The sequence below is a fragment of the Meles meles genome, chromosome 13 (genome assembly GCF_922984935.1).
Source record: "Meles meles chromosome 13, mMelMel3.1 paternal haplotype, whole genome shotgun sequence".
In the NCBI taxonomy this organism is placed as follows: domain Eukaryota; kingdom Metazoa; phylum Chordata; class Mammalia; order Carnivora; family Mustelidae; genus Meles; species Meles meles.
Genome location: NC_060078.1, coordinates 34,542,829 through 34,558,564, shown reverse-complemented (window position 1 = coordinate 34,558,564; position 15,736 = coordinate 34,542,829). Strand labels below are relative to the sequence as shown.

At 39.0% G+C, this 15,736-nt stretch overlaps 1 protein-coding gene across 4 annotated transcripts in view; it reads right to left on the bottom strand.

Annotated features, from left to right (window-relative positions):
* The window catches only part of ADK (adenosine kinase), a 538,475-nt gene that overhangs the window by 505,703 nt on the left and 17,036 nt on the right, over window positions 1–15,736 (bottom strand). The window contains exon 1 of one of the 4 annotated variants that reach the window (XM_046026662.1): window positions 9,555–9,705. The exons of the other annotated variants lie outside the window; for them this stretch is intronic. Coding sequence (XP_045882618.1) covers window positions 9,555–9,568 — 14 coding nt within the window. The 5' untranslated portion in view covers window positions 9,569–9,705. Of the gene's footprint in view, window positions 1–9,554; window positions 9,706–15,736 lie in introns of those variants that run through there. 4 annotated transcript variants of the gene reach the window in all.

The following is a 15,736-nucleotide window of genomic DNA, read 5'->3' as shown; positions in this document are numbered from 1 at the left end:
ATTCCATTTATATAACACTCTCAAAGGGACAAAATTATATTGTTGGGGCACCTGGGTGGCTCAGTGGGTTAAGCCTCTGCCTTCGGCTCAGGTCATTGTCTCAGGGTCCTGGGACTGAGCCCCACATTGGGCTCTCTGCTTCCCCCATCCCAGCCTGCATCTCTTCCTACTTGTGATCTCTCTGTCAAATAAATTAATAAAAATTCTTTAAAAAAATTATATTGTTGAAGAACAGATCAGTAGTTGTCAGTGTTTGAGGAATGGGGGGTGAATTAAAGGGATAACACAAAGCAGTTTCTTTGTGATGATAGAGCAGTTCAGGACACTAACTATGTTAATGGTTACACTGATCTGGACATGTTAAAATTTTATGGAACCATACAGCATTGCCACCCCACCAATAGAAAACAGTGTGTGCAAAAACTGGTAACATTCTAATAATATCTGTAGTCAATTTAAGAGTCCTATATCATTAGGGGAAGTTGGGTGAAGACTGCACAGGAACTCTCTATATGATTTCTGCAACTTCTTGTGAGTCTTAATGTATTTCGGAAGAAAGGAAGAGTATATTTAAAATGTTTTAAAAGACAATTAGGGTGACTTCATGACAAATAAGAGCCTTCAAAGACCATCTCTTCCATTAAATTAACAAAACATCAAAAGAAAAAAGGTCAAAATGAACTTTTTCAGAACTCTAAATATTAATCAAGGGCTTAGCAACAATCTGGGGGAGACTTCAGAGAAAAAAAAAAAGACCAAATACCATCAAAAACAGCAGTTTTGTGCCATTTGAACTTGCCCTATACCCATCTCCCTCTTCCCAGCTCCATGGTAGTTTTAAAAAAGCAAAAGCCTACACATAAACACACAGTGAAAACCAGGAGCCTAGCAGCTACTGGAGGGGTCAGAAGAGGACTGGAGCTCTTTCACAGCCCTATTTCCAGATAACTGCTATTATCTGAGCTCACAGGCAGTTCCATGAAAAACCCCATTCCTGAGGCTTCTTATTTTTTGACCTGACTCAGAGCTTGCCCAGCTCTAACAGCCTTTTCCCCAGGGTAATTTGTCAAAAACAATCAACTGCAATTGTTGAATATCCCAGCTTCCAAGGCAGTTGGTACAAACAAGAAACTAACCAAAAAACTTAAAAGGAAAAGTGGGGGCATGAGATATCCATAAAGGGTTCTGAAAAGTTCTGAATATTCCTGAGAATCTAGAAGGCCATGTACATGTGCCCAGAACGGTGGCATGCTCAACACCTGAGAGGCCTAAGCAATCATCTCTGAGCCATAAGCCTCTGCACAAACAGGAAATAAAGGTTATGGCAGAGTTGTATGCCTGCCTAAGCATTAAACATATGCTTCTGCAAGCAGAGCCTCTCAACAAAGACTGGGAGACCATAACAAGTATTGGCAAGAATGTGGAGAAACGGGGGTACCTGGGTGACTCAGTCAAAGGAGCCAGCTATCGATTTCAGCTCAGGTCATGATCTCAGGGTCCTGGGATGTTGGTCTCTGAGCTCAGCAGCAAGTCTGCTTCAGGATTCTTTCTCTTTCTCTCCCACTCCCTCTGCCTCTCACCCCTGCTCACATGCCTGCGTGTGCGCTTTCTCTCTCTCTTTAAAATCAATCAAACTATCTTTAAAAAAAATTTTTTTTAATCTTCTACCCTTTTACCCAAAAAACATTCTAGGCCCATTCCAGGCCTTATTACTCTATTCCATAAAAAAATTAAAGAAACAACATCAATCATACAAAACTACATTAAGACGGTGAGGTATGGGGGCTCTTGGGTGGCTCAGTTGGTTAAGCAACTGCCTTCAGCTCAAGTCATGATCCTGGGGTCCTGGGATCAAGTCCCACACGGGGCTGCCTCTGCTCTGCAGGGAGTCTGCTTCTCTCTCTCTCTCTGTCTGCCACTCCCCGGCTTGTGCTCTCTCTCTGTCAAATAAGTCAATAAAATCTTAAAAAAAAAAAAAAAAAGTGTGGTATTGGCATAACAATATATAAATAGATCAATGGATCGAAATAGTTCTGGAAAAAACCTACACCAATCTAATCAATTGATGGAGGACTCTTTCAAGAAACTCTTACACCATACCAAGAATATAGTTTAAGACAGATCATAGATGTAAATGTGAAATCTAAAACTATAAAACTTCCATTTAATGGAATAGTTACTTAATTTTGTGACAGTAATAAGGAAAGATTTGAAAGATTTCTAAGAACACAATCATCATAAAATAAATCTATTAATTTGACTTCATCAAAATTTAAAACTTCTGCTTCTGAAAGACACTAAAATGGTAAGACGGGGCTCAAAGTCGGGAGAAAACATCTGTTACATATCCAAGTATGTATGTGAGAGAGAGAGAAAGAGAGAGAGAGAGTGTGTGCGTGCGTGTGTGTGTAAAACCTGACAAATAACTTGTGTCCAGAATGTAAAGTGAACTACAAATCAGTAACAAAAAAATCCAATCAAACTACAGGTAAAAGAGTTGAACTGACAGTTCAAAAGAAAAGATAAGCAAAGGGTATATAATCACAACATCATTAGTCATCAAGGAATTAAAAACTAAAACCATAAAATATAACTACAAATCCACCAGAATGGCTAGATTAAAAAAAGGCCTGAGGTACCTGGGTGGCTCATTTGGTTAAGTGTCTGCCTTCAGCTCAGGTCATGATCCCAGGGTCCTACGACAGAGCCCTGTGTTTGGCTCCATGCTCAGCAGGGAGTCTGCTTCTCCCTCTCCGTTTGCCCCTCTCCCGCAGCTCGTGCTTTCTCTCTCTCAAATAAATAAATAAAATCTTATAAAAAAAAGAAAAAAATATGGAATAACTGGTAGTCTTATAACACCATCAGTAGGAATGTGGAATGTGCTCAGTTTTCCACTTTGAAAAAGTTCTGTGGTTTCTAAAGTTAAACAGACATCTATCCTAGGACACAGCAATTCCACACCGAGGTGTTTACAAAAGACCAAAGACTTAAAAAAAAAGTTCACAGCAACTTTATCTATAGTAACCAAAAATTAGAAACAACCCAAAGTCCACCAATAGGATAACTGTTACTATCTGTATAATGGAATATTACTTGGCAATGAAAACGAACTGATATACACATCAAAATGTGTATACTCTCAAAATTGTTACTGAACAAAAGTAATCAGATAAAAGTAAATAAACACAAATAGTGCTCACCGTAGAATTCCCTGTATATGAAGTTCTACAACAGGCAAACCAGTATCTACCAACAGAAGTCAGAAAATGGTTGCCTGGATAGGACGGGGAGTAGGATTGATTGAAAAGAGGCAGGGGAAATGAACATGTTTTATATACTAACCTGAGTTGTATTTATACAAATAAATAAATACATGAATATATATTCATATTCAAAATTCAGTGAACTTAGGATCTGTGATTTTACTCGACATAATTGTATCACTGGCATTTTTTTTACTAGCTAAATGGATAGACAAAGGAAATATTTGTGTCCCTTAGGCTCTGTAAGGTCAATTCTTGTATTTGTATTCTGAATATGCCTTCGTGCATACTCAAGAAAATTTTCTGATACAGTTTTTTTTAATAAAAAAAAGTTTATAGTCTTTCACACTAATGAGACACTAACTTATGCAGTAAATCTTACCTCTCTCTTTCTCTCTCTCTCTCTCTTTTTTTCTTTTTAATTTTATTTGTTTGTCGGAGGGAGCACAAGCAGGGGGTGCAGCAGGCAGAGCGGGAAGCAGGCTACATGCTGAGCAAAGAGCACATGGAACTTGATCCCAGGACCCCGGGATCATGATCTGAGCCAAAGGGAGACACTTAACCAACTGAGCCACCCAGGCATCCCAAGTAATAAATCTCTCTTTAAACCCCCCCGGAAGAAAACAAAACAAAACAAAACAAAAAACCCCTCTTCTCTCTGACCAGCATCATCTGTTTCTCTGCTTCCTAAAGGATCATTCAACATATAAATAATGTCAAAATTTCAGCCCCCCTCAAAATATATAGCTTTAACTACTATTAATTTCCTGCTGCCCATAAACAATAAAACACTTCTAAAAGGTAGTCTATGCTCTGTTAAACAGTAAGTTTCCTTAAACCACACAAAATTTTTCCATTTTATTTAATTTTTTTAGTTATCTCTACACCCAACATGGAGCCTGAACTCATGACCCAGAGATCAAGAGTCGCATGTTCTTCTGACTGAGCCAGCCAGGCATTCCAAAACTGTTCATTTTAAATTCAATTTTCAGAAACACATATGTGACATGACTAACACTTATAATTGGTAGCTTAAACATTTTTATATGTTACTCTCTTTTTTTATGTTATTGTCTTTAAGTCCTCACAATAACCCCATAGGGTAGGTATTGCAATTATCTCTAACAGACATAAGAGGTTCAGAAAGGTTTTAAAACCTGCCAAAAGTCAGACAACAAATAAATGAGTCCTAACTTCAAATCATGTGCTTTCATGTTTTATATACTATATCTGGACATCTAGAACTCTCAGTACAACAAAAATGTCTGACCAATGAAAAATACCCAAACCCAGCCAAAACAGGTTAATATTCCATTATCTTATGGTCCTATTTCAAATCTACTACAACAGAATTATTACAGTGTATAAGTAGATGACAGATAACTTATTACCCAAATAGGGCACTTTTGAGAATAAAGGAAGAACTATAAATAATTATGCCAGGATAACTCGCATGATCCAGGATTGTCCTAGGCAAACTGGGACATATGGTCATCCTATTTATAAGCTAGCTTTGATATTTGAAAGTAAAAACCCATACTATGTTTTATTATAATGTTTTTTTTTATTTTTTAAGATTTTGTTTATTTATTTGACAGAGACACAGCTAGAGAGGGAATACAAGCAGGGGAGTGGGAAAGGGAGAAGCAGGCTTCTTGCCAAGCAGGGAGTCTGATGCGGGGGCTCGATCCCAGGACCCCTGGGATCATGACCTGAGCTGAAGGCAAACCCTGATGGCTGAGCCACCCAGGCGCCCCAATTATAGTATTTTTAAGTAACAATTTAAAAACCAGTAGGCATGAAGAGGTAAAGAAACAAGATTGTTAACCAATGTTACAGGAAAGGGTTAACATTCCAACAGGCTAGGCAATCATTTTGGTTCCCTTTTATCTTTGACAATTCTTAATGTAGCAATACTTTGGCTGGAAAGATTTGTAGTTAGGAGGCCTTACATGCTTTTTCAAACAAAGATGACCTATTTACAAATATGAGCATTAACAACCGACAACACTGCAGAGTTCTATACGAGAAGGATTTGTTTTTGTTCTTCAGTATATTTCATAAATGAAACAATTTTATTTTCAAAGCTCATTTGCCTAAGAAGTCCCATAGCATAAAAAAGTTTGCATAGTAATCTGAAATTTACAATTCTTATAAAAGACACAGGTCCTGCAAGGAGTCTGAAAATTCTATTTAAAGGCTCCAAAGAAACTAACTCAACAAAGAAAGGCAGTTTCGATCTTAGCCACATTTTAGTCTCCATATTAATGTTCGCCATCTGAGTGGCTTGGCAGATCTTATTGGACGCATCTCAAAAGTCTTGAGTGTTAGAAGAAAAATACCCTAGGACCCAACTCACAGCCCACATAAATTTTCCAACGTAGGCCTAACCCACAAAAGTAGTTCCAGAATCATCATGTAGGGCACAGTCATGTAAAGTCCCAGAATAGACAAAATCTAACCAGTCTGGACAGGACAAAGAATAGGGTTCCTTATCTCTATAGCAAACACTCTGTCTCCCTACCTCATTTTCCTAGTCTTCCCTGGCACAAAATCAAGCTCTAAAGCAAAGTCCAAAACCAGTCTAGGCATTGATGTTAGGAAAACAAGGCAATATTCACAGCAGTATTCTGAAACAGTGTTGCTCAGTGAAAAGTACATAAAGTAGGAGTCAGAAGACCTAAGTTCTATCTTAAGCTCTACCACTGCCTAACTAGGACATATCCTTCACTTTGAGCCTCAAGGTCCAGTATAGAGAAAAGAAAATGGTAAAATGCCCTCCAAGATTCTTTTTTTTTTTTTTAAGATTTTTTTCTTTATTTAATTGAGAGAGAGTGAGAGAGAGAGAGCAGAAGCAGGCAGAGGGGCAGAGGGAGTAGCAGTCTCCCCACTGAGCAGGGAGCCCAAAGCAGGGACTTGATCCAGGGAACCCCAGATCAGGACCTGAGCCAAAGGTGGATGATTGACTGACTGAATGACCCAGGTGTCCTTTAAGATTCTCATCTAGGCCAAACACTGTACATCTTTTGATGTCTCCTGAATTTAACTCATTATCAACTTTCCTATTGGGCCAGTTAAAATGACAAAACCATCAACTTATCAAATACGCTTTATCATTTCCCGAATAAAGACCAGCTGGAATCTGATATATTTAACAAAAAACAAAAGTTATTCTTCAAGAATTATTGGTTTCAGAGGCTATAAATTTAGACTCATCAGTAATGATGTAGTAGAGCAGAATACAAAAAATAAGTCGAAAAGACAGTATCGCCAGCCAAATTCATTCAAAGATCTTAGATTTTTTTAAAAATGCTTTTGATTTAAATCATTACTTATGAATTCCTAATAGTTGAATGTTAATTTGTAAAGGGCATTGAACCGGGTGTCTAGAGATCTGAATTCTAGTTAAAGATCTGCAACTGTTTGCTTGAGCTTAAACAAATCGCAGTTTCTCTTGGCTTCAGTTTCTTGAAATGTAAAACGAGACAATCAGGAGAGTTTGCTTCCTATTTTAAAAATCTAAAATTTAAAGGCACCTGGGTGGCTCAATGGTTTAAGCCTCCCTCTGCCTTAGGCTCAGATCATGGTCTCAAGGTCCTAGGATCAATGGGACTCTGCTCAGCATTTCCCCTTTCGCTCTGCCTGCCTCTCTGTCTACTTGTGCTCTCTCTCTCTCTGTGCCAAGTAAATAAATAAAATCTTTAAAAAAAAAAAAAGACATTTTAAAAAAATTTAAAATTGAAACTTTTTTCAGACAACAGTCTCTAAGAGATTCAAATTGCTTTAATGAGAGAACATTGCATTTACAAAATGTCCTGAAACTTAAAAGCACTTTCATACCTATCCAACAACACTGTGGGATACACATTAGCATCATCATCACTGAGTATTTCATTAAACAAATATCCAGAGAAAAAAAGAAAAGGAAAATCAGTTAACTCAAGAAAAATGACTCAGAACCCAGGCATGCTGACCACTAGTCTGGTTTCCAATCTTATATTCTGTTATTGAAAAGACACACATTACTATATTTAGCAACAATTATTTTAAGTGTGGTGTAAAAAACATTGGACATAAAATCAGATTTGGATAATTTTGTGATCTTGACCACTCTCATCACCAGTAAAAGCTGGTTAATTAATACCGATCTTTGGGCTACTGTTAGACTTGGCACAAAATGGGAGCAAGCCTAACAGCACGTCTGTGAAAACTAAAACTGACAAAATTCACTGAAGGCAGTCCTCAGTGGAAAGTAGCTGCTTTCTGTAGGATTATCAACTCATTCAACACTGCCACCACTTACAGAGTTGCTTCAACTTCTGTAGTCTCCCTGCCTACTCGTGAACCTAAGTTCTAAGTTATCAAATTCCTTAGAGAACTGGAGCAAAGCAGAAGAGTTGCTATAATTGTTTCTCATGATACTTGACACTTTTAGTCCATAGAAGCAGCTTTTTCAGGAAATTTAAGTTAAGTATATTGTTTCTATAGAAGCATCATGCAGTACACTACATCATGGATGTCTGGATTCAACTCCTAACTACTACTAAATGATTTCGCACAAGGCACTCAACGTTTATTGGTCTGTTTCCTCAGGTGTAAATGTGGTATCTGGTTTAGATAACGTATCAAAAATTTGGGGGGAGTCGGAGTGCCTTCAGCTCAGGTCATGATCCCAGGGTCCTGGGATAGAGCCTCCCATTGGGCTCCTTGCTCATCAGGGAGCCTGCTTCTCCCTCTCCCTCTGCCTGCTTGTGCCCACACGCCCTCTCTTTTCTCTCTCTGCCAAGTAAATAATTAAAATCTTTAAAAAAATAAAAAAATTGGGGGGGTCATCACTATAATCAACCCCTACATTAAAACAGCCATCCAGTCGTCACTTGCTAGCAACCGAGGCTTTAGACTTGTGTTTCTCCACTGAAGAGCAATCAGGAAGGCAATGGTCAATTAAAACTGAGTCCACCTTAAGAACTGATTCTTAACATAGAAAGTATCTAACCCACACTCCTAATTAGTGGCACACTGCATGTATGGAAATGGAGGTGGGAGTGAGGTGAGGGGATATTAATTTGGTTTGACAGCATAATGTTAATTCATCCAAAAACACTCTCGGCATTAAAAGCTAGACTCTTATGTCCCAATATAACTTACTGTGAATCCATTCCAGGTGGGTCTCCAAGTTTTAGCACCTGGATTTCTCCTTCTGTATAATGAGGTAAGTACTCCTTGTCTATGTTAGTATAAAATTATATAATTTAAGAAACTGTATCCAAGTTCAGCACAGTTGCATCTTATCTTACCTGAGGATTAGGTTCCCAAGTCATCTCTTGAATATTACACAGTCAAAATTAGCACTGAGATATCTACCATCAGGGCTTAGAATGTTGGAAGCTCATGGACCAAAAGTAATTTATTTTATTCTCTTCCAATTTGTGCTAGAGCCTCCCTTTCCCTGGGACAGCGAACACCAAGGTCTACTTTGAAAGAGGCAGTTCAGAACACTGGGCAAATAAAGCAATTTATCTCTTTTTATAAATAGTCGCATTAGCATAGTTCAACATTCTGTCAATGCTACCTGCAGAAAGTGGAGCGGCCCATTAAGCTCTTACCATTAACAAAACAAAAACAAACAAAAAAACAAACCTTCACAACTTTGGGAAAGCAATGGGGGATAAGTCTCCTGTTTTTTTTGCTCTCATTTTATACCTCTGTCTCACAAAAGTCATTTCACTTGTGACTCAGATAAAAGTAGGTAAACAGATGGTACCTTTGGGAACCAGAATATTAACTCCAGTCATAAGCAAACATTTTAGGAACACACACAATTTCGCAACTTAGGGGCTACGTATCTACATCAGAGCAGGGCCAAATATACTGGTCTGCTCATGGCCACCAACGAAGTTGTCAGAAGGCATGACATGCAGGCATGGCCACACATGGTCCACGTCACACTTCCTCAGGCGCTGGGTCACCCCTGGGAGGGAATGGTAGCTGCATTTTTTTTTTCCTCATGAGAAATCCACTACACACACAAGCAAGCTTCACAGCCTGGAATCTGGGCGGGGGTCACCTCACCGGTGCGGCTAGTTACTGGGCTCCGCCATGTGCCCAGACCCAAAAACTTCTGAGAGCAGCAATGACCAAATAAAAAGTGCAGAGAGAACCTCCAACGTAAGGGGGACCCGTGCCACCGAGAGGCTGCAGACCACTCAAGAGAAGGGGCGACAGTTCTCAGCAGTCAGGAGGCTAACGCCCAGTAGGCGAGCACTTTGGGCTGCCGCCCTCTCTTATTACCTGATGGACGTCATGGCTTCACTTTCCTACCCCACGCACCAGCGCTCGCCTCAGATGCTCTGCGTCCGCACCGGCAGCAGCAGCTGCAGCAGGTACCACGGCAACTGCTCCTCTGCTCCGGCACTCGGCGACCGGGAGCGCGTCCTCACACACCCCGCACGCCAGCGGCCCCCGCCGAACCTCGGCCCCACGTGCTGATTGGCCGCGCCGGGAGGGGGCGGGCGCTCCGCCCACCGCCGGCGGCCGGAGCTGAGCCCCGGGCGCCTCCGGGCGAGGCAGCCGGCCGCGTGTCTGGTGTCCGCTCCCTGGCGCGCTGGCTAGCGGAGTGGCTAGCGGGCGCGGTGGCCATCTTAAGTCTTGGTAACAAGGTTCCCCCTATTCGCGGCTTGTGGGGCATGAGGCTGGTGCCCGCCTCAAAAATGGCCGCCCCAACTGGCAACCGGTTTGTCAGTCACATGGCCACGTTCTACCTCTGCAAGCTCAGGTCGCTTTAACAGAACTTGGGACAGGGACGCTGTCAGGACAGTCTGTGGGGATGGAGTTTAACAGCCTGGAAAACCCACCTGCAAAAGAAAAGCAGCAACCTCCTGGGAAACCCTCTCAGCCTAGGGAAAACAGAATGCGTGGCAACAGCAGCAGGATGTGTTAAATTCGAACTCGCAGCCTTTAAGTATCATCGGTTGCTGAGTCCGGTGGTCTCCAAACGTTCTTCGACTTAAGAAACACTTAGAACGACTTATTTAATATGGAACTGTCCAGGGCCCGCTGTAAACTTTGTGTATCATAATCTAGAAAGGTGGGGTCCAGATACTGGTATTTTTAGCGAGTATCAGGTGATCCAGGTACACATTTAAGTTTTAATGCCTCTGGGCCTAATTAGCCCACTCATACTATACTGCTAACCATACTTTTCTGAAAAGTATACAAAGCTCCGAAGCAAGTATCTAACGCCAAAGAGGGGCGGGAAATGGAAGGACGCGAACTCCTGGCCCTAAACGTAAAATTTAGTGGGGCCAAAGGGTTAAGAAACCGATTCTGAACCACTAATAAGACAGGTAAACGTCAACTGCAGTAAGGATCGGAGGGAGTAAAATCATAAGCTTTGTAACCTAAATAGCTTTAATTCCCTCTTTATTCTCTGTAAAGTAGTATTTTTATTAACACACTACAGCCTCCAGTGACATTCACTTACCATATAGGGTGTGATCAGTTCCATAGGTCTGAAATCAGTTATATTAGAAACACAATCCCACATATGCTGAAATGTTCCCAATGTGATCGAAATGAATTTATTTTATTTTATTTTAATTAAAGTTTAAAACCAAAGCAATAACATATTTTCCATCAAACACAATTTTGTTTTCATTGGACTGTATCTCACTGTTTAACTGTTGAAAATTTAGCACCCAAATTGAGGCACTGTAAATATAAAATACATTCCAAAGTTTTCAAGACTTAGTACAAAAAAAATTTATTATTTCAGTAATAATTTTTATATTGATTACATGCTATAATACTTTGCTATACTGGGTTAAATAAAATATATTAAGATTAATTTAAGCTGTTTCTTTTTACTTTTTTAATGTGGCTACTAGCAAACTTAAAACATATGCATCTTGCATTACATTTCTACTTGACATTGCTGTTCCACTGTCCAAGTTAGACGTCCTTCTTACCTATCATTGCTCCTCTGACAGAATAATCATGTTCACAAAATGAAATTAGTAGGGAGATCAGTTTATACAGATCTGTAGTACCTTGCTAACCATCTAAAACATCAACTATTTCAAGATGTCCAGTTTTATTCAAAAACGCTTTTTTAGCATTGTTCTCTTTAATTTGGTAAACGACTAACCAGAATGAACTCATGGAATATAAATCTTTGTGTTTAGTCCATGATTAAAGATTGTTAAAAACATAACTATGCTTTGCTGAGTGAGATGTTGACCAAATGTCCCCAAGCAGACAAATCAGTTGTTTCTCTGGATTAAAAAAGATCTGAATCAAAGAAGCTGCAGAATAGCAATTTGAAGTGGAGGAGACATGAATAATTCAACAGTTTCCCTCCTCCTCTGTGGAAAATGCTGATAGCCTACATGAACTAAAATCAAATCAGGAATAATCCTTGGGAAGGATTTCAAAACCTCAATGTAATTTTTAATACACAATGTAGTATGGTGCTACTTTATTATGCACACACATCATTTGAGGGATCTTGTTAAAATAAGGGTCTAACTCAATAGGTCTCTGTGGCCAAGAATTTGCTCCTTCTTTATGCACCCAGATCTCATCAGTTGCCTCTTGTCCATGGGCTGTATTCAGTAGCAAGGCTATAAAGGTAGCAAGCCAAACAGTGTGGAATCTCTGCTTGACTCTACTACCTGTATGACCTTGGGCTGGTTCCTAACCTATCTGTCCCTCAGTTTACCCATTATATGCTTTTCAGGGAACTGCGAAAATTAAATTTAATTCTAGTGAAGTGTCTATTGGAGCCCTTGGCACATGAGGTAAGTACTACTTTGTTATGATCACACTGGTTAAAATTACATCACTGGAAAGCATAATATGAAATGAACATGAGGGGTTCCTGGGTGGCTCAGTCCATTAACTGTCTGCCTTCAGCTCAGGTCATGATCCCATGAACTGGGATCGAGCCCCATGTCCAGCTCCCTGCTCAGGGAGATTCTGCTTCTCCCTCTCCCATTCTCCCTGCTTGGGCTCTCTCACCTGCTCTCTGTCAAATGAATAAATAAAATCTTTTTTTTTTTTTTTAAGTTTAAGTAATAGTTACTCAGTAGCTCTGCGTGTGTGTGTGTGTATATTTGCATGTGTGAGAAAAACAGAGAGGGAGGGAGGAAGAGATGGGAAAAACTGGGTGAAGGGAGGGTAGGGAAAAATTAGAAAAAGAATAAAAGGCCTAGGGGTGACTGGTGGCTCAGTGGGTTAAAGCCTCTGCCTTCAGCTCAGGTCATGATCTCAGGGTCCTGGGATCAAGCCCCGAATTGGGCTCTCTGCTCAGCCGGGAGCCTGCTTCCTCCTCCCTCTCTCTCTCTCTCTGCCTCTCTGCCTACTTGCGATCTCTGTCAAATAAATAAATACAACCTTTAAAAAAAAAAAAAAAAGGAATAAAAGGCCTAGGAGAGAAAGAATAAAGATCTGCTTTTGCATGGAAAAACATGTCCTTACTTTTATCCTTACCTGACTCTGAAAGAGCAATCACACACAAGCCCTATTTGCTGAAATAACATTTTTATGTCTATACCTGCTGAAATGAACTGGTACCTAAATACATTTTAAAAAACTAAACTTTCTGAAAGTTGCATTGAGGGTGCCTGAGTGGCTCAGTCAGTTAAGTGTCTTCCTTGGGCTCAGGTCATGATCTCAGGGTTCTGGGATCTGTCCTGCATTGGGATCTCTGCACAGTGGGCAGTTGGCTTCTTCCTCTCACTCTTCCTTTGTGCTCTCCTCCCCCCTCAAATAAGTAAATAAAATCTTTTAAAAAAGAAAGAAAGAAAGAAAGAAAGAAAGGAAGAAGCATTGAATGATAATGAGTAAAAAACATTTAAACAAGTTTTGATTGTTAGGTGAAAAGGATCTGATATGGCTTTATTTTGATTGATTGAAGATTTGAATATTCCAGACTCTTATCTTTCCTTAATGATACAGAATTCAGATGCTTCAGAAGCCAGACGCTTAACCAACTGAGCCACTCAGGAGCCCTAGTTAAACTTTTTTGATCAATTTTTCAACTAACTTATTTCAAATGTAATCTTTTAATTTTAGGGGAAAAATAGCCAACTGAAATTCCTAACTTCCATTAACCTCCTTAAAGCTTCAATCATTGTATCAAGATAAGTGGCAGAGTAGTTTGCTCGTAGGTAGATAAGAAATATTCTATTTTATTTAATAGTTTGGTTAGTCAGCCACTATAAAAACAAATGGGTAACTAACCTCAAACAGCTAAGTGCCTCTGGGTACTATAAATAAATACACAGACCCCCCCCCCCCACTCAATTTTTCAACAAATGCTTCAAGCCCAAAAATGATAGCCAAGTTCTCTTCAAACACAACCAGTTTTGCTGTTAAGGGTGCCATAAAACAAGCACTTTCATACATTGTTAGTGGGAGTATAAATTAATCCATTTCTAGAAAGCTTTTTGGCAGTATGTGCCAACAACTCCTTTTTTAGGAAATAATCATAAATAAAATAAAACAATGTGAACAAAGATTTGTACACACATTTATTCATTTCAGCATTAATAACAGAAAAAATTTATGATATTCTAAATAACCAAAAATAGGGTAATGGTTAAATAAATTGCAGAAGAATGTTATGGAGCTGTTATAAAATGTTTTCATAGACCTTTTAAGGATGTAGGAAAATACTCATGATATGTTAAATGAAAGCAAAATAAATAAGCAAAAGGAATGCAGAGTATGATCTTGACTGTATTAAAAAAAAAATACATGCCATTAAGCAAAGAAAAAAGATGGGAAAAAAATACACCAATATGTCATTACGGGTTTCTCTGGAAAGTGGGATTATATGTAATTTTTACTTTCTTTTTCATATTGATCTACCTGATAAACTTTCTACTATATATTGGTTTTATTAATGTAAATTTTTCATATTATTAAATTTTAATTATCTTTCTGAAATATTTTAAAAATACAAAACTTATTCCTTCTGTTTTTTAAATGAATTTTTTAAATCACAAGCCATCAAAACTACACTTTATTTTTAGAGGAACTGAGCTTATTTTACACATCTTAGTTTTCATGTATAAAGATTGTTTAAAACAGGAATAACAAAAATAAAATGTCTTTATGATTTTCTTGGTTAATTTTAAATCTTAACTTGACAAAAATTAAAAGCATAAATACAACTTTTAGAGCTCTGCATAGCCCTTATGAGGCCAGCTGTCACAACACTGAACGTGGAATGCCTTCCCTGGATATTACTTAAAAATACATCTCATTTCCTATAAATTAAGATGCTATGAAAATAATGCTTCTAAAACAATCTATATGCTACTCCCAAAAGAGAAATTTCCTAAGACTTGTCTCCCTAAAAGTAAACTTTACTCTGTGTGCCACAGAGTAAAGTTTGGTAACCTGGGAAAAAGGAGAGAGGAATTCTAATCCCAGAACTAACAACGAAATGTTACTACCTTTAGCCATTAGTTTTCTTACCTGAAACATAAGGGAGTTTGTTACAGGTGACATCTCAAGTCCTAAAATTTCAGTTTTATTGGTCAACAAAAGAAAAAAAGTTCACTTGTGTCTCAGTACAACTTGGATTGTTTCTTCAAAGAGTTGATCAATTTTAATTCACTTTTAGTTAGTTTTCATTATGGACAAGATTATTCCAAGAAACTGCTGAATGTATTAACTCTTCCCCAAAGACATTATATATAAAGGGTCTGCTATTTTCATTTTAATTATTACCTGTAGATTCTTATGTCACACTTCATTTAAACATTACATATTCAAATAATATAATCTTTTTTGTTGTTTAAGATTTATTTATGTATTTGACAGAGAGAGAGATCACAAGTAGACAGAGAGGCAGGCAGAGAGAGAGGGGGAAGCAGGCTCCCCGCTGAGCAGAGAGCCCGATGGGGGCTGGATCCTAGGACCCTGAGATCATGACCTGAGCCGAAGGCAGAGGCTTAACCCACTGAGCCACACAGACACCCTAAATAATATAATCTTTAAATGGAACCTGGCCATTTATTTCTCAGGAGAATTTGAAGAATATAGTAACATTTGATTGACTGAACTTTATTTAGTAAAAATTCTTAGCAAAACTCCTTCCCAGGAACACCTACACAGTGTTTTTTTTATTTCCAGTGAACTACGAATCTCTGAAACTCAAAGAAAACCTCTAGTCTGAAGTATAGGACAACAATGCTACCCAATTATTAATGCTTCCAAGAACACATTTTTAAACTGTACAACTGAGTATCACTACCACTTCATTAAAGAAAGGGCATTTTGGGGCACCTGGGTGGCTCAGTGGGTTAAGCCTCTGCCTTCAGCTCAGGTCATGATCTCAGGGTCCTGGGATCGAGCCCCACATCGGGCTCTCTGCTCAGTGGGGGTCCTGCTTCCTCCTCCTCCTCTGCCTCCCTCTCTGCCCACTCATGATCTGTCAAATAAATAAATAAAATCTTGAAAAA